At 39.4% G+C, this 18,749-nt stretch overlaps 1 protein-coding gene across 2 annotated transcripts; it reads right to left on the bottom strand.

Annotated features, from left to right (window-relative positions):
* Nucleotides 1-761: 761 nt before the first annotated feature.
* On the bottom strand, nucleotides 762-18,209 carry rab11b.2.L (RAB11B, member RAS oncogene family, gene 2 L homeolog). Of its 2 annotated transcripts, XM_041582384.1 has the most exons (6): nucleotides 18,191-18,209; nucleotides 15,329-15,390; nucleotides 6,259-6,454; nucleotides 5,382-5,575; nucleotides 3,372-3,452; nucleotides 762-1,265 (listed from the first exon to the last, which is right to left on the bottom strand). In XM_041582384.1, exons 2-6 carry the CDS (start codon nucleotides 15,366-15,368, stop codon nucleotides 1,120-1,122), a joined length of 657 nt encoding a protein of 218 aa, XP_041438318.1. In that variant the 5' UTR covers nucleotides 15,369-15,390; nucleotides 18,191-18,209; the 3' UTR covers nucleotides 762-1,119.
* Nucleotides 18,210-18,749: the final 540 nt, after the last annotated feature.

Raw genomic sequence — 18,749 nt, forward strand, 5'->3', positions numbered from 1 at the left:
TTTTTTTTTTTAAGACTCTGCTTGACATTTTTACACGTAGGTGTTAGACTTACCTGCCGTGACAAAACATGGAGGAGATTCAATCCTCATCCGTCCTAAATAAGCTCCCTAAATGAACATCTTACTCCAGTTAATTATATAAATTTCTCCTCCACTCTTATTCTGAACTGCACTGATACTGATGGAGCTTTGCTCTTATGTGGCAAATGCTATTGGAGGAAAGCAGTGTAGCTCAAGCAGCAGCCCCCAATAGTGTTTCATAAACTCCTAGCAGTGAAAACAGAGGGGACTCTTTTGCTACAAAATACTTATTTTGATATTAAAAACATAAATAATGTGGCTAATATTGTTCTTTCAAATGAGAGCTGGTTTCTGCATTAATTTTCACCAAATTGCAAGGATAAGCCCTTGAAAAAACATTGCTGTTTTGATGAAAGCAGATTTCTTTATAAATATGACTGCTGGGATGTTTATTGCAGGAATTTCTCATATATTAAAGTTGTAGTATTTGTGATGTGATGAACCTCAGAAATGCATTACACCAAAGTTGCTCTTTCCTAAATAACTGATATCAGTGACGAACAGCAATGTTAACCGACTGAAAATTTCCATTTGTATCACGTGTGAGTAGTCCTTCAAGTTCAACCTTATACCCAACATATACACACCACACTCCCTCATGCTAAAAAGAAAAGGTCTAGTATAATTCTTTATAGCCATAACATTTGTATCACTAAGTTCAATACATAGATCAACATGGATTTCAAACGAGAACTACCATTGTATTTTTATTGGTTTGTCTGCAGCCATTGTAGTTACAAACTCAAAAATGGTGCTTGGTTTGCACCAATACAAAATTTTTTTTATATATATGTATACATATGCTCTTTTCAATACTATGCCTTCAACCGTGATATAACGTCTACATCCTGAGGCCCAGTAGATCAGGATGTAGCAGCCATAACATTGCAATTGCCACTGATTAGTGGCGAGACAGGAAGGTGAGCACCACATAACTCCTGGATATGACATCTTTTGCCCTGCATCTTCCACCAATGCTGCCTATCTTAACATCAGTTCATGAAATCTTCTACACAATACCAAATTATTCACAATTCATCACAGATTCTGACAGCACTGGAGTTTAACGGATCTCTGTCCATCCATGGTGGGTGTGACACTGATATCAACCACATTGTTCCCAGGAGAATCTTCATGGGCTGCCCTGTCCGCCATCTGTTTCTGTGACACTATGCGATAGATCTCTGCAGAAGACAATTTAGATATATGAGAGAAAACAATATTAGGCACAAAATATTTTGTAGCTAAACCCACAGATGGAGACAAACTGGTGCACGTTTACTGAAGGGGTAAAGTATGTTGTTTTTCTTGCAAGTCACAAAATGTTGCTGTTGGCTCTAGGAACATGTTATGCAGCTACAAAGGCTTTAGCCTGCGCCTGTTTGTATATGGTGTGCAAGTTGCACTAGTGTCATTTTGGGCATTCCTTGATTAGGCCATGGGTGTGCAATACCCTTTTGGATGTGGCCTGTAACTTTACAACCAGATTATCATTGAGAAAAAAACTCAAAAATGGGTCAGAACACAAAACTTATTCTCCAAGCCAATTACCATTGCCCAATTAACCCCCTGCATTGTTCTTATCTGTGCTTTGGAAATCTAATTGTCTGCCTTGCAATTACCAAACATGGAGTAGCTTTAATTTTCCCTGTTTAGCCCAATCAATAACAAATAGGCAAGTTCTGATCCATGTGTCTGCCAACTGTAGTAGATGGGTATGGGCTCAAAACTTAAAGGAAATACTGATCACTTTCCACTATAATCGTAGGAACTGTCGATGAGTGTGGTATATGGATGAAACCACGGGCAAGTATCCTTTGTCCTATTTTGTAAGACTTTGTGATTTCATTTTAAACGTGATTACCCCTTCATACACACTAGTCATTAAAACTGGCTGAGATTAAAAACAGTAGAATTATTGTGCGTGGCATTTCCAGTGTTGGACTGGGCCGCAGGGACCCCAGCAAAAAACCTGGTGGGCTACTCTGATCCAGCCTAGACCTGATAGTTGCAAATTAAAGAAATGACCATGAGAGTAGTATGTGGGGGAAGGGGGACTAGGTTGCACCCTGGGTGCCGGGATGAGGGCCCTTTATTTCACATAGAGGGCCCTTAAAGTTGCAGTCTCTGTGGGCCCTGAATAATTTAAAATGTTTTTGTGACATTACTATTCACTACTATTCACAGCCAGCAGTACTGTTACTCAACCATTCAAGCCTTTTTAACAGGACTTAGGTTTCCTTTAACAGTTATCAGCCATGTGTTTATCACACTGGAAAATCTGCCTGGTCAGTTTTCCTGCATGATAATTCCTGCTCCTCAGCAAAGTGATTGTCCTCTAATGTAATGTTTACAAGGAGGAGGACACAAGACATATTTATAACATACTAAAAATATTAAGGGGGTTATTTATCAAAGGTCAAATGTTAGAGTTAGAAATGGAAACGGAAAAAAACCCCTGCCATTGTTTCCTACATGACTTCGACAGGTCTTAGATGGTGTATTTTTGGATTTGAGCTATTTCCAGGGTCGGGGTATAATAAATCTAGAAAAATTTGAGTTTATAAAAAAAAACAAATGTGAGTTTTGACCAAAATAATCAATTTTAACTAAAAATTTCTTGGGAAAACACAACTCAGTCCTTAATAAATAACCCCCTTAATGTGAGCTTCCATGAATTTGCAATATGCAACATGTAAATCAATTTAGCAATTTATATGGAGTATAACTAAAGGGATGGTTCACCTTTGAATGAACTTTTAGCATGATGTACACATTCATATTATAAGGCTATTTCCAATTGTTTTTCAGGTTTTTTTGTGGTTTGTGATTTTTTTTCAGCAGTTATCTTGTTGCCAGGGTACAGTTCAGTTTACCGTTGCAGGCAGACAAGTAATAAAGAAATGACAATAACAACAAAATTGTAGTTTTCACAGAACAATAGATTTTTGGCTGCTGGGGTCAGTGACCCCAACTGACAGCTGGAACGAAGGAGTAAGTAATTAAAAAGACTGATTGGAAAGCTGCTAAAACAGGACATTATATAACATACTAAAACTTAAAAGTGCACAAACCCTTTAAGTTATGACAGGTCCCTATGAAAACACCTTGCATCCAGATAAAAACCAGATTGCATTTAAGGGTATCTACGGTTGCCTTGTCACACCATATTGCCTTGTTTAAATAATGTACAGATTCTAAAATAGAAATTAAAGTACATAACTCATCCTTCAAAATAACTTTCAAAATGTACTGTGATTTACTACAAACAAAAATATATCTGACCTTACCTGTCAGGATGTTCTTGAAGGACTCCTCCACATTGGTTGAATCCAAAGCTGAAGTTTCGATGAACGATAAGTTATTCTTTTCTGTCAAAGAGAAATACGTAGGGTGCTTAATTACGAGTTGCAGAAAAAATTGTTTTTCCAGTGAAAATGAATTGCCCATCAACATGAAGGTTAGTGTTTTTTTCCCTGAAGTTTAAAACAGGGAATAAGGACGTTTGATAAAAGCCATAGTTATCATGGGGTTTGGAATGTACCAAGGTCAAATTGCAGATCCCTACTGTGACCTCTGTGTGGCAAAAACTGTTTTGCTGTATGTGATATTTTTTTTTATTTTTACGAAAGACAAAAATGAGCTTGAGCAAATTATTAAAAAACTCTGCTGTCTTTCCTAATAAAGTATGATAGTGTTACTAGGCTTGGAGACCAGCTTATTCCCCATTTATCATGCACTATAGTCACACTGATTTTCGGCACTCACAATTTTGTACCATGAGGGGACATGTACTTAAAGGAAAACTATACCCCAGAACAATGTAGGTCTCTATAAAAATATATTGAATAAAATAAAAAAATATATTGAATAAAACAGCTTATGTTTAAAACCCTGCATCATGTAAATAAACCATTTTCATAAAAATATACTTTTTTAAGTTGTATGTGCCATTGGGTAATCATAAATAGAAAACTGGCATTTTAAAAAATAAGGGCCGGCCCCTGGGATCGTAAGATTCATGGTGCACACAAACAAACAAACAGAGACCATCACAAAATGGTGGTTCAAGTCAAGAGATGTAAAAGAGCAATATTTACTCAAATATATATATATATATATATATATATATATATATATATATATATATATATATATATATATATATGGATAAGATTCTTTAATATGCCACTTAATTTGATATAAACTATCTGCTGCTTAAGTATTTATTTTGGGGCTATAGTTTTCCTTTAAAAAGTGCATGGTTAAAAAAATTATATATATATCACTTTTGTTGAATATCTGCACTCATGAAAAGTAGAAAAACAAATGCCTGGGTGCAGTCCTCAAAATATCAATAGTCATGTAGTCCATAGAAGTCGCACTCACAGGTCTTAAAGTAAATTAGAAAGGTCTTTAATGTGGGCACAGGAAACAAAAGTTTCAGTTGGAACGACAGCCTTTTTCAAAGTGAAACAGCAATACAGTGCAGGGTAATATACAGGGACTGGCGGGAAGGTGCGTGACATGCAGAGGTTATGTGACGTGTAGCCTTTTCACGGGGCTACTTAAAAAAGCATTATTCAAATCAACCACTAAAAAAACACTAAAAGAGAAAAAAACGGGTAACCGATGTTTTACCGTACGTGCATCCTGGAAAAATCCAAGTTAATAATCCTCACCCTGTGTCACACAAGCTAAATGCAGAAATGTGGATATACATGTGAAGTGAAAAAATTCCTTTCTCAGTGCCGATGTGATCATAGTGTTATTTGATAAAAGTGTTAATATGTATCAAAAAGAGGAAACACAGCATAATCAATATGCCCCTTAGTAGAAATTGTAGGGTTTTTCGCCTAAAGCTGTGAAACATGGAAACATGAAAAGTTCCATGTCCAGCTATTTCTGACTGCCCTTGCCTGAATTATATCAGACCACCATACTCTGCTATGCTACTAGCTTCTTTCAAAGGAATTATAACACAACAGGGATCCTACAGGAGGCAATAAGGAAGGCTGGGGATGACCAGCCTCAGATTCTCTCAGGAATCTTGGGATGCTCCTTGTAAGACACTATTTAGCTGTACCATTAGTATCTACTAGAAACTCATGTAAAGTCTTACTTCTGCAAATAGCTTTAAAACAAACAAAGGTTTTAGCACCTGTGCCATTTTCCTGTTTTCAGGTGCACCCTGGTGATATTGTTAGATATAACTGGGATTATGCAGACTACACATTTCATCATAATTAAGATTTACCCTGAAAGCTTTGCTGCCGACTAGAAGTGAAGTTAAAACGCACCTGCAAATGCGCGTGCCTCATCTGTGGGGACGGCTCGAAGATGACGCAGGTCACTTTTGTTCCCCACCAGCATTATGACAATGTTGTTGTCTGCATGGTCCCTCAGCTCTTTGAGCCAACGCTCTACATTTTCATAGGTCAGATGTTTGGCAATGTCATAAACTAAAAGTGCTCCCACTGCACCCCTGTAATAACTGAAAGAGAAATTAACTGATTAACAACAATTCTCTCAGTAAGTGCTTCTCATTTACTTCTAGCCACCAATCATTGTACCAGTAATGCAGGCATTCCAAGGGTCACATAAGCCTATGTGTGTGCACTGATTTTATGTAAATACTGGAATGGAGTCTCATTCATCTATTAAAACATGTTCCTGTAAAAACCAGGACCACATCAGTACACTTAGAGGCACATTTATCAAAGATCGAATTATGAGTTCATATGAGTTTTTAAAAACTTACATAAACTCCCATGAACTCGAAATTCAAAATTTATTAAAAAATCTAATTTTCCGAACTCGGGTGAATAGTATCGACCAAATCAAATTCGATTTGAGTTTTAATTTTTTTTCTGAAAAAAAAACATGTCAGGAAGGCTGCAAACAACTCCAAATTAATCACAGGGCATCTTCCATGGTCTAAAACAGTAATTTGGCAGTTTTTATGTGGTGAATAGTCAATTTGAGTTCTTAAATAGCCAGTGTATGATAAATATCAACAATCTAAATTTTTTTTAAAAAAAACTCGAATTTTAACAATTCCCTAGTCAAATTTGACAGTTTTGGCCATAAAAAAACTCAAATATTTGAATTTTCACTTCGACCCTTGATAAATCTGCCCCATAAACACCCTATAGTTGTGAACCTCTTGGAACTTACGCAGATGTGATGGCTCTGTATCTCTCCTGTCCAGCTGTGTCCCAGATCTGAGCCTTTATAGTCTTTCCATCAACCTGGATGCTCCTGGTGGCAAATTCAACTCCAATGGTACTTTTACTCTCTAAGTTAAATTCATTACGAGTAAAACGAGACAACAGGTTACTTTTGCCTACTCCGGAGTCTCCGATCAGAACAACTGTAGGGAGTAAAAGGGAAAAGGTCATTTGCAAGATGGGCGGTGCACATATTTTGTGGCCAAAAAATATTAGGCTGAGAACATTATTAGTCAAACACAGCCAAAAAGCTCTTGCTCAAAATATGTAGTGTATCAATAAAAGCACAAACTTTTGCAGTAATTATCTGCGTTTGACTGATTCTGCTAGATTGCAAGGCTTCATTGGGTGAAAGTGGAGGTATTGGTCTTAATTAAAGTACCAAGTCCTCATTCTTACATGACTATTAGCCTGGACACACTGACTGTGATCTAATAGAATTACAAGATGTTACAGCAACTGTTCTCTAAAGGTACTATACACACATTTACGTTAGGAATTACGGGTTAATTTAACTGCCTGACCCGATCTGTAGCAACAGTGTTACGGAAGATACATCGCTCACATGGAATTGATAAAACATTTGAAGAAACTAGCACACCTTAACAATGACAGCTTTTTCTTAATGGCATGTAAGTATGAAACCTTGGTTTCTAAAAGCTTCATGTTGGAAAATCCATCTTAGCACACCCATACATCAGGAATTCTTATAGGCTATGAAACCACCTCATCGAAGTCTGCTACAGTATCAAAACAAATATACAACAGGATATATTCTCAACATGCTGCTGGGGAATAACATTTAGCATAATTTTCAACTTTACCACAATAAACTACTCATCAAAAAAATGGAAACCTAAATAGATCAGAAGTGTTGTTAATCTTTCTATTTCTACGCCAAAAAAACTGCAATATCAGTATTATTTTGAGGACTGTAAATCAGTTCTGCAAAGTCTATTGAGAAATTCAGACAAAGGAGGTGCAGGAATCATCAGGGATACAGATACAGTGGTATAAGAAACCTTCCATCCAAGTGGGTAATCCAGGAAGGCCTGAAGGTGATGGAAAATCCCCTTGTCAAAAATATACCCATTTAGTCCAAAACAAACTTGCTGCCTTAGATTCTATATTGGAGGAAGGCATCTTGGTCACAATGAATCTTATGGTCAAACATCCCCCATAATAATGAAATTCAAGTCTTTAAATGCACCTGCAAAAAAGAAGGGTTACCCAAAGGCTTGTACAGGTGCTGCACTTCTCCCTTGAGTCAGCAGTGTAGTCTTGGGTTCCAGTCCTTATGAAGGATATTAATGAGCTAAAGAGATGTGAAACTATAAATAGCTAAAAATGGAACAATTAAAATATGAATACATTTTCATATTATTTATTATTATTTAAATTATAAGCAGATATTGGAGTATCTTTTTCACACAGAAAAATGTAAACTTTGATTTGAAGCAGCGTAGGCGGTTCTTCACGGTGAGGGTTATTAAAGGGTTTGTTCACCTTTCAGTTAACGTTTAGTATGATGTAGAGAGTAATATTCTCAGACAATTTGTTTTGGTTTTTTTATTATTTGTTTTTTGAGTTAACTTTTTATTCAGCAGCTCTCCAGTTTGCAATTTCAGCAGTCTGGTTGCTAGGGTCCTAATGACAGTAGCAACCATGCATTGATTTGAATCAATGGAATATGAATAGGAGAGGACCTGAATCGAATGATAAGTAGGTATGGAACTCTGAGTTCTTTTAATATCCTCATATTTTGCAACTGGGGGTACTTTCGAAGGTCGACGTGAAAATTTGAATTAAAAAAAAAACCTTGAATTTCGAGCCAATTTTTGTGTACTTCGATAAGGAATAGTCCAAATTCGATTTGATTTTGAAAAAAAATCGATAATTCGAATATCGAAATTTATCATATAGTGGGGCTCATTTATCAACACTGGGCAACTTTGCCCATGGGCAGTTACCTATAGCAACCAATCAATGATTAGCTTTTTGAAGCCAGCTGCAAGTAGAACAATGAATGCAGCAATTTGATTGGTTACCATGGGTTACTGCCCATGGGCAAATTTGCCCAGTGTTGATAAATGACCCCCACTGTCTTTTTAAAAATTCAACTTCAACCATGCGCCATCTAAAACCTGCCAAAATTGGTGTTTTAGCCTATGGGGGACCTCCTAGAACCTATTTGAAGTCAACTGGTGAACTGTAAAAAATGTATTTATTTCTTTTGGAAAAATTCGATACATGAATTTGATCAAAAACTGACATATTCGGCCAAAAAAAAAAACTTTTTCCAACATTTCAATTGGTCCTTTTTAATTAGAATTTCGAAGTTATTGGAGTTCAAAAAAACTCCCATTACTTCGAAATTCAACCCTTGATAAATCTGCCCCTAAGTGATGTATCAACCACTAAGCCTTGTACCTGTGCCAAACAAAGGCTTTGAAAGAGTCAGAATTGTTCCTCATTTAACAGTGGTGTGAGCAATATATAAACATTGGAAAATAAAAAAGAGCAAGCCAGCTAAGTTGTGTTTCTGTCCAGGAAGGAAAACTGCTGACTGTGCAGGGAAGTGCGGTAGAAATTGGGAGTGGAGGACCTGACACACACAGATAAGAGTAACCTCTGGAGGGATCAGCTAATACTAAGCAAAATACTTCCCTCAAACTGCAGCACCGGTCACACAAATGGATCACAATGTGGAAAATGCACTTTTGAAAGCCAATATGGTTTAGATGTCAGTGTCACTGAAAATTCTGAAATAATTGTCATGTTTGCTTTTTATTCTGCTGGAACTTGTAATATAGCAACACTCTATCAATAAATTACTACTTTATAATAAACTGTGTTTTTTATTGATAGGTGATCTTAATTATATACATATGAATACCTACTTCCTTAAAGGGAAAATATGTAGCATTGTTGATAAAAGGTTTATCTTCAATCTATAGATACCCCTACATTAAAAACAAGTTGAAAAGTATGTTTGGGACAAGCCTTTTATTCATTGAACTCATGTTTAATCACAAGAAATCTATGTTTTGCTAGTTCTTGAGCTAAATAGGGAAACTGAAGCTACTTCGTGTTTGGTCTTGCAAGATAGATCATTAGACTACCTGTAAACAGTCCAAATACAATTTTTCTTCAGCACACCACTTACTTCTTTCTGGGTGCATCCAGGGGCGATCCTGGCCCGTCCGCCGCCTGAGGCAGCAGCAGTTGCTGGTGCCCCCCCTCCCCCGGAAATTCGCTCTTAAAGTACCAGGAGCAGCATTTTTGCTGCCCCTGGTACCTAGTGGGCCGTTGCTGCCTGAGGCGACAGCCTCAACTCGCCTCATTGGCGAAGCACCCCTGGGTGCATCCACTCCCAAGCTGCCTCCAAGTCAGCCAAATTCCTTATCTTGAATAACAGGATATGAAGCACACCATCCTCACGCTTTGCCTTTAAAAAATTTTATTCCAGTGGGAAATTCACACACAAGCTTTCGGGGGAAACCCCTTCCTCAGGTGCATTACACACAAAGTGAACCTCATGCTTTGACCTTACATCACCTTCCCCCTTTGTTGTGACTGTTTTGTTAGCAATAATCCATTGTGCTGGGGATTATCTATTACTGGTAAACGAATTATCTACTGCACAATGACTAAATATGAAACAACTTCATTCACTATTTTTTGCCCTGTTTAGTTCAGGAAATAAAATCCATAGATTATTCATGACTAAAGCAAAAGGCAAAAAGTATGTTTAGCTATGAAGGCAATTGAGACTGTAAGAAATTGACTGCAGCAAGATAACACCCTCAGCAGCAGATCAAAGCCCAGTCTTAACAAAGTATGTTTGTTGTTAACACCACATACTTCAAATACAATGACCATTTTTATAGACAGAAACATGGCTGTGGGTTCTTCAGTATCTCCCATTGTAGCTAACTTGTACATGGAGGACGTGGAAAGGAGGGCCTTACTTACATTCCAGGGAACTACACCAAGTCACTGGTTCAGATATGTGGATGACACTTGTGTTAAAATCAGATCCAATCAAGTTGTGGCCTTTACAGAACACAATAACTCAGTGGACAATAACATCAATTTCACAAGGGAAGATGTCCATGAAAAAATCTTGCCTTTTTGGACTGTTTGATATGCATCCAAGAGGGGGGTAACTTGAAAACTGAAGAATAAAGGAAACCCACTCATATGGATCAATATCTGTTGTTTGATTCCCACCATCCGCTGGAACACAAACTGGGTGTCATTAGAACTCTGCACCACAGGGCGGAATGTGTGGCAACGGATACAGAGTCCAAGGACAAGGAGCATAAACATCTCAGAGGAGCTTTGAAAGCGTGTGGCTACCCAGACTGGGCATTTATCAAAACAGCAGCAACCAAGCCCAACAGGAACACCAATAGAAATAACTGCCCAGAGACACATAGTAGGCGAAACATAGTCATCCCATATGTAGCTGGAGTGTCGGAGAAACTCAGGAGGATTTTCAGGAGGATTTTCAACAAACACCACGTCCCTGTGTTTTTTAAACCTAGCGACACACTCAGACAAAAACTGGTACACCCAAAGGATCCAATGCCTAAAGAAAAACAAAGCAATGTGGTATACGCAGTCCAGTGTAGCGAGGAGTGCACTGACCTATACATTGGGGAGACAATTGCTCACCAAGCGAATGGCTCAGCATAGGAGGGCGAACTCTACAGGGCAAGACTCGGCTGTCATTCGTGCAACTCTCACAAGTTAAGCTGGCCATAGACGCAAAGATCCGATCGTACGAATCGTGGATTCGTACAATTTTGGGACCGTGTGTGGAGAGTCCCGACATTTTTCGTCCGTCGGAGATCGGTCGTTTGGTCAATCGGACAGGTTAGAAAATTTCTGTCGCCTGCCGATAATATCTCTGCGTGTATTGCCAATCGTACGATTTTCAGAGGGAGACTGTCACTAGTGTTGTCAGACATAAGTATCGTACGATTGCTGTCAAGGGCAGAACATTGGGTGATCTGTTCTTATTTGATCGGAATGGTAAGGACTTTGATCTGAATGGTTAGTGGAGGGTCGGGAGATGGGAAAGTCCGATCGTACGTTGATTCGTACGATCGGATCTTTGCGTCTATGGCCATCTTAACACTTATTTCTAGGAGTTGCATGATACCTTGGTAATCCTTTCACAGTAACAACACAGAATAACAGCTTTGTGGGTTTCAGATGTCACCTCACTGAAGAGTTACAATGCCATTGTGATTGGATTAGTAGAAGAGTTTATATGCCAAGGATTTCCCACACCAGTCATTTGAACTGAAGAAGCTGCTTGGATGAGTAGTGAAACGTCTTCAATGATTACTCAGCAAATCCAGTTGTTTTAGAATTACCTAAACTAGATAAAACCAGTGAGAGCTTTCTAGAAGTCGTAAATACATGGTATTGATATTGTAAGAGCAGGGGCACACGGGCAGATTCGGGGAGATTTAGTCGCCTGGCAACTAATCACCTCTTCTGCGGGGCGACAATCTCTCCGAATGGCTTTTCTGCCTGCTATAATGAGAAAACGCCGGCGCCAATGCACTCGCAGTGATTCGATTTCCGAGTCGATCGAAGTTTCCACGTAAGGCAACTTCGTAAATTGAAGAGCCGCGAGTGCATTGGCGCAGGCATTTTCTCATTATAGCAGGCAGAAGGCAGTTCGGAGAGATTCTCGCCCCGCAGAAGAGGCGATTAGTCGCCAGGCGACTAAATCTCCCCGAATCGGCTTGTGTGCCCCTGCCCTAAGAGGAAAATGCTTCTGCACAAGGGCTTGGAAGCCTGATTAATCCTTTCTGTGGCTTCTAGCACCCCACCCATAATGTTTTCATTAAGAAAAGTATTTACGCTGTCTTAAACACAGAGCTGCAACTAGTTAGGACTTATCAAAGAGATTTGCCTAAATGGGGCTTGAATGCACATATACTCTATGGCCATATGGTATTATTAAAATCATATTTTTATTAACAAAGTGCAGATACTTTTGCAGCAATTAAATATATTCAAGGAATGTTAGGTAATATTCTGAGTTATAGTGTGCAGTAGGTTCATCATATATAAGCCCTCAAACCAGACACATATAAAAACACGGATCCCAAATAACCACCAGATCAAAGCGCCTCAGAACAAAGGCTCTGTTCCAAGCACATGTGTATTCATTCTATTTTATTATGTGGATTTGAATGTGGCCAAATGCAGGATTCAGAACCTGATCATTTCACATGGGCCCATGATGACATGTTATAAACTCTGGTGGAATGGTATGAGTCAGGCTTTGGGGAACCTTTGTACTGTAGAAAGTTGACTACATCAGGAACAGCAGCTATAAAGGGCTGTGACTAACCAGCTGAATGTCTGGGATAGCATAAAGCCAGGATCGCACTGGGCAGGCAGGACACTGGGGAAAAAACCCGGTGGGCCCCGGCCACCCAGACCCGCTTCCCCGGCTGACCAACTGTTGTGCCACAACGCTGCATTTTTCGCACATCTGTGCAGTGTTTTTCGCGTGCGGCAGGAGTTTCGAGGTTGGGAGGGTGGCCCCGGGGACTGCCAGGAGGGCCTTTTGTTTTGCAGCCCCGGTGGGCCTCGATGGCTCCAGTCTGACCCTGCATAAAGCTGAGATAGGAGGGAACTCTTGTTTGTAATGCTGATGTTTTTAAATGGAGTATATTATTGTACAGGTATGTGATCCATTATCTGGAAACCTATCATCCAGAAAGCTCAGAATTACGGAAATGCCATCTCCCATCATCCCTTTTAAGCAAATAATTCTATTTTTTTTCTTTTTCTCTCTAATTATAAAAAAGTACCTTTTACTTGATAAAGGTAAGATATAATTAATCCTCATTAGAGGCAAAACAATCCGATTGAGTTTAATGAATGTTTAAATGTTTTTTTTATGGAGATCCAAATTACAGAAAGACCTCCTTATATGGAAAACCCCAGGTCCTGAGCATTCTGGATAACAGGTCCACTGTCCCATTGCAGTGCAGTTAGAAATGAGAATTCTATACACACAATATCATATAATAACAGCTATTACACCAATACAAATGTTGCGAATGACATGAGGTTAGTCGACAACTCTTGCTTGAATGCTTGTTCACTTTCTCAAGTTCACTTTCCCCATAAGGGGAACTTACCCCAGGAGCTGCCAAAAGCAACGATCTGAATGGCCCTTGTCTAATTACCAAGACGCCTACACAGCACAATAATGTTATTGCAGAATTGCCACAAGATGACATAATCACACAATGGTTTCCTCCTTTTACAAAATACACATCATCATCAACAAGCTCATAGTCTATTATGTATGTATGTATCCGTGGGACAGACTGCTTGAAACTGTATGATATTAAGTTATGCTGTAAATAATTTCAATTCATGCTAATCAATGGTATAACAGTGTTCAACTAAGTGCCTGCAGCGTGTCGTATGACATTGAACACTGCTTACTCTATTTTAGTGCAGCTGATGGGCTGTTTTAAATAGGATCTATGGCTATTTGTAGTCATTTTTAATTGCCAATTCATATTTAAATATTTAAGATTCATTTCTATATCTGCTAGCAGCAGTGCTTGAACTGTTTCTTAAAGTGCACACCTAATGATGCCTATGCAAACGTATTTGAAAACACGCCACCGTTGCATATGACTGCAGTAACGCATGTTTGTTAATGCATCAGAACTCCAGTGCATTTGGTTACGCAGAAACAAATTGTTCTATTGCATTGAAATCTTTGCTCCATCTGTGGCACAGCAAGAACACTTACCTCTGATGGGTAGATGCCCTGAAGCATAATATAACCCAGGATTCAGTCTGAACTACAACTCCCATCATAAGGCTAGGATTTGTAGTTCCACAATGGTTGGAATGCATTAGTGTTGATGGGGGGGGGGTGGACTAGAAAGGTCTAACGGCAGATAAACAACTTCTACCTTCTGCAGCCTTGTCATTAGCTATAGAGATGTTAGGGAATGCAGGCCCTTATGGGTGGCTCAAGGAGGGACAGCTGACATACTAAGGTACCAGTAATATGAACTGAAATGGAAAAGAAGCTGCATGATAGGAATTTTATTAGAAAGGTAGGATGAGACATTATTCATATCATATCACGTAATATCAAGTAATGCATTCTTATTGTTTGCTGGGTCTCAACAAGTGACTATGCTGCGGATGTAAATTTCAAAGCTGCCTTGTATGTAGTGCATGGGATGCACTGGTGCTTAGTTGAGCAAGGGTTAAGCCATTGCAGAGAACTGAGCTCAAAGAAAAATGTGACATTTCCTTCCTGAGTTTGGCTGGATCAGGATATAAAAGGGAATCATGTTTGTACAGAAGAGATGCAACACAAAGATAACATTGTATGGCCCTGGGCCCCCAGCACAACAGGCCTACTGACAGCATACAATACACAGTGCAGCAACTACTGCACACACACAGCTGCAATACAGAATGGACCACTACTCACACAAACACATCTCATGCTCATACACATTTTATATACCCACGCATTCCATACACATAGATCTCATATGTATGTATATATATATATATATATATATATATATATATATATATATATATATATATATATATATATATATATATAGGCACCTCATACACATCTCATACATGTCCCATATACACAGATCTCATAGACATACACATAACACTGACACTATTTAGACACATACCTGTTACCAGCCCAGGAGAGTGTCCATTTAATGCTAGAGCTGCTATATGTCACACCCTATCGACTGATTAGTGAACGATAAAAAAGCTATGAATGCTTATAGTGTTTATTCCCAGTAAGGTTTATATTCAGCTACAATGCGAATGTCAGATGGACACACCTTTCCCCCTGTGTGTATAGATGGCTCTGCATTGCTGCACAGTGTATCCCAGGCGCCCCTACTTTAGAGCCATTTACAAGCTGTACATTAGCAGGATTCTGTTCCACTCTTCAGTAGGACACTTACCTTTAAATAAATAATCGTACTCATCATCACGGGTCCCCATGTCGCGATGTCCCGAGGCTTGTCTAAATTGTGACAATAGAAAGCGACCAAGAATCAGCCGAATATGCAGGGAACAGACAACAGCGCCACCTACTGCGAAACGCGCGTCTAACATCTGCCGTGACTTTGCAGGAGGCATTATCAACTCTCCCCTTCAGCGCCATCTCATGGCCAAAAGTATGAATAGCCACTATGTGACAGCTTCTTATTGCAGCGAAATGTTTCAGTGAATGAGCAAAGAACGTGCAAGTCGATTGTTTTTATAGCACAAGAAGAATAAATTATATTGAAACCACCAGATATACATTTCAGCAGTTAGAACTTCGCTGTCACGTTTCCTCGCTGCTCTGTAAGCCAAGCAAACTAAAAGGGAAGAGAAGCGGTAATTGTATCATCAGTTAAATTAGTTAGAGCACTTCTGTGTCGTAGTGGGTGTTTGCAGCAATGCCCTGGCCTTCTGTGGAAAAAGCCAAAAGAAGATGCAGTGCTACTGGCAGCTAGGGTTGCCACCTGGCCAGTATTTTACTGCCTGGCCGGTAAAAATGATGCTTGAGCCCAATATTATTAATAGGGGATAAAGATAAATATATAGGAAGGCCGGTATTTTTTCCCAGAAAAGGTGGCAACCCTACTGGCAAGCAGTGCTGGGCAATGCCAACCGGGCAGGTCGCACTATGCCCCTCCCCTCGCAGCCTTGCACAAACAAGTTCGGGCCCTGACTGCAGGCTTGGATTTGTGGAAAGGCCACCAAGGCCTGGGCCTAGGGCAGCAGGATTTTAGGGGGTGGCGTGCTGCTCAACCACAACCACATTGATACAGAAACACTGGGGATGCGCAGGAGATAAATCGTTTTTTAAATTTCCCGTGCACTAATTGCCATTGTTCTGGTCCCGATGATGAAAATTTGTGCGAATACAAGGGAGGGGACAGGGGGGAGACAAACATCAGCGGCCTAGGGGTGCTGGCAGATTATTTATCAGATTGCTCACCTCAGCTCCTTCAAAAGTCAAGCCATGTTATGGAAAAGCCCCGCCCAATACCCATTTTCTGTCCGGTGTATATCCAAAGCATTAGGTTGGTTTAATTTTTTATTCTTCTTTCATCTCATGGTGTGGAATTTAATGAAGCGATTTTATAGAGGTTGTTCATCTTTAAATTAACCTTTGGTATGATGTAGAGCAGGGATCCCCAACCTTTAGAACCCATGAGCAACATTCAGAAGTAAAAGGAGTTGGGGAGCAACACTAGCATTAAAAAAAATGTTCCTGGGGTGCCAAATAAGGGTTCTGATTGGCAATTTAGTAGCCCCTATGAGGATTGTCAGCCTATATTGAGGCTCTGTTTGGCAGTACACCTGGTTTTTATACAACAAAAACTTGTCTCCAAGCCTGGAATTTAAAAATAAGCTCCTGTTTTGAGGCCACTGGAAGCAACATCCAAGGAGTTGTAGAGCAACATGTTGCTCGCGAGCTCTCTGATGTAGAGAGTGATATTCTGAGACAATTTGCAATTGGTTTTCCTTTTTTTATTATTTGTGGTTTTTGCGGCATTAAGCTTTTTATTCAGCAATTCTCCAGTTTACAATTTCCATTGCTAGAGTCAAAATAACTCTAGCAATTATGCATTGATTACATAAGACACTGGAATATGAACAGGAGGGGCCTGAATAGAAAGATGAGTAATAAAAAGTAACAATAACAATACCTACAGTTAGGCCCATAAATATTTGGACAGAGACAACTTTTTTTTTTCTAACTTTGGTTCTGTACATTACGACATTGAATTTTAAATGAAACAACTCAGATGCAGTTGAACTGCAGACTTTCAGCTTTAACTCAGTGGGTTGAATAAAAAGATTGCATAAAAATGTGAGGAACTAAAGCCTTTTTTTAACACAATCACTTCATTTCATTGACTCAAAGGCTATTTCATGGGCAAGTGTGGGCAATTCCTTCGTTATGTCATTATCAATGAAGTAGATTTAAAATTCATTTGGTAATGTACAGAACCAAAATTGTCCAAATATTTATGGACCTAACTGTATGTAGTCTTACAGAGCATTTGCTTTTTAGATGGGGTCAGTGACCCCAATTTTGAAAGCTGGAGTTAGAAGAAGGTGAAAATTAAAAATTGAGGCAACCATCTCAGGTCATTTTGCCTGGTCATGTGCTTTCAAAAAGAGCCAGCACTTTAGGATGGATCTGCTTTCTGGCAGGCTGTTGTTTCTCCAACTCAATGTAACTGGAGGAGTTGCAGTGGGACTTGGATTTTTACTATTGAATGCTATTCTTAAATCTACCAGGAAGCTGTTATCTTGTGTTAGGGAGCTGTTATCTGGTTACCTTCCAATTTTTATGTTGTAAGGCTGCTGGGGGAAAAAGGAGGAGGTCAGGGTCGGACTGGAAGGCGTGGGGCCCACAGGGGCTACTGCCCCAGTGCCCCCCTCCGGCCGCCGTTGCTCCGGAGTGCTTCAGGGGACTAGTGAGCATGCGTGCAGTGCTGCACTAGTGCGCATGCGTGCAGTGCTGCGTTTGTATTTAGATATTCTAAGTGGGGTCGCGCCGCCCCACTAAGTAGCGGATCTGGGCCGGCAGGCCCACAAGAGCTCGGGGCCCACCGGGGTTTTTCCCGGTGTCCCGCCGGCCCAGTCCAACACTGAAGGAGGTGATGTCACACACAAGTCACATGACTGGGGGCAGCTGGGAAACTGACATGTCTAGCCCCATGTCAGATTTCAAATTAAAATATAAAAAAAAATCTGTTTGCTCTTTTGAAAAATGGATTTCAGTACAGAAGTCTGCTGGAGTAGCACTATTAACTCACGTGTTTTGAAAAAAACAAGTTTTCCGAAGACAGTATCCCTTTCATCCAAGCTGTCATAACCCTCGGTGATTTTTCCCAGTTGTAGATAAGATCTGAGTCCCTAGGCAGTAGTTGCAATAATCCCAGAGTCTGGAGAATGATGGAAGGCTAATTAGTATCTGTCCAAGATAATGGGATGGAGATTCATACACTTTTTGTGTTGTAGTCACCTCAAGTTAAAGGTTTTTCACCTTTAATTTAACTTTTAGCATGACGCAGAGACTGATATTCAGGGACAATTTGCAATTGGTTTTCATCTTTTATTATTTTTTTTTGAGTTATTTAGCTTTTTATTTAGAAACTCTCCAGTTTGCAATTTCAGCAATCTGGTTGCTGGGGTGCGAATTACCTTAGCAACAATCGATTTGAATAAGAGAGTGAAATATGAATAGAAGAGGGCCTGAATAGAACGTTGGAACAATCAAAAATAGCAATATGAATAAATTGATAGCGTGACAGAGCATTTGTTTTTTTAGATGTGAGTCAGAAAAAGAAGACAAATAATTAAACTATTAAAAAA

This window comes from Xenopus laevis, chromosome 1L (genome assembly GCF_017654675.1).
Source record: "Xenopus laevis strain J_2021 chromosome 1L, Xenopus_laevis_v10.1, whole genome shotgun sequence".
Lineage (NCBI taxonomy): Eukaryota > Metazoa > Chordata > Amphibia > Anura > Pipidae > Xenopus > Xenopus laevis.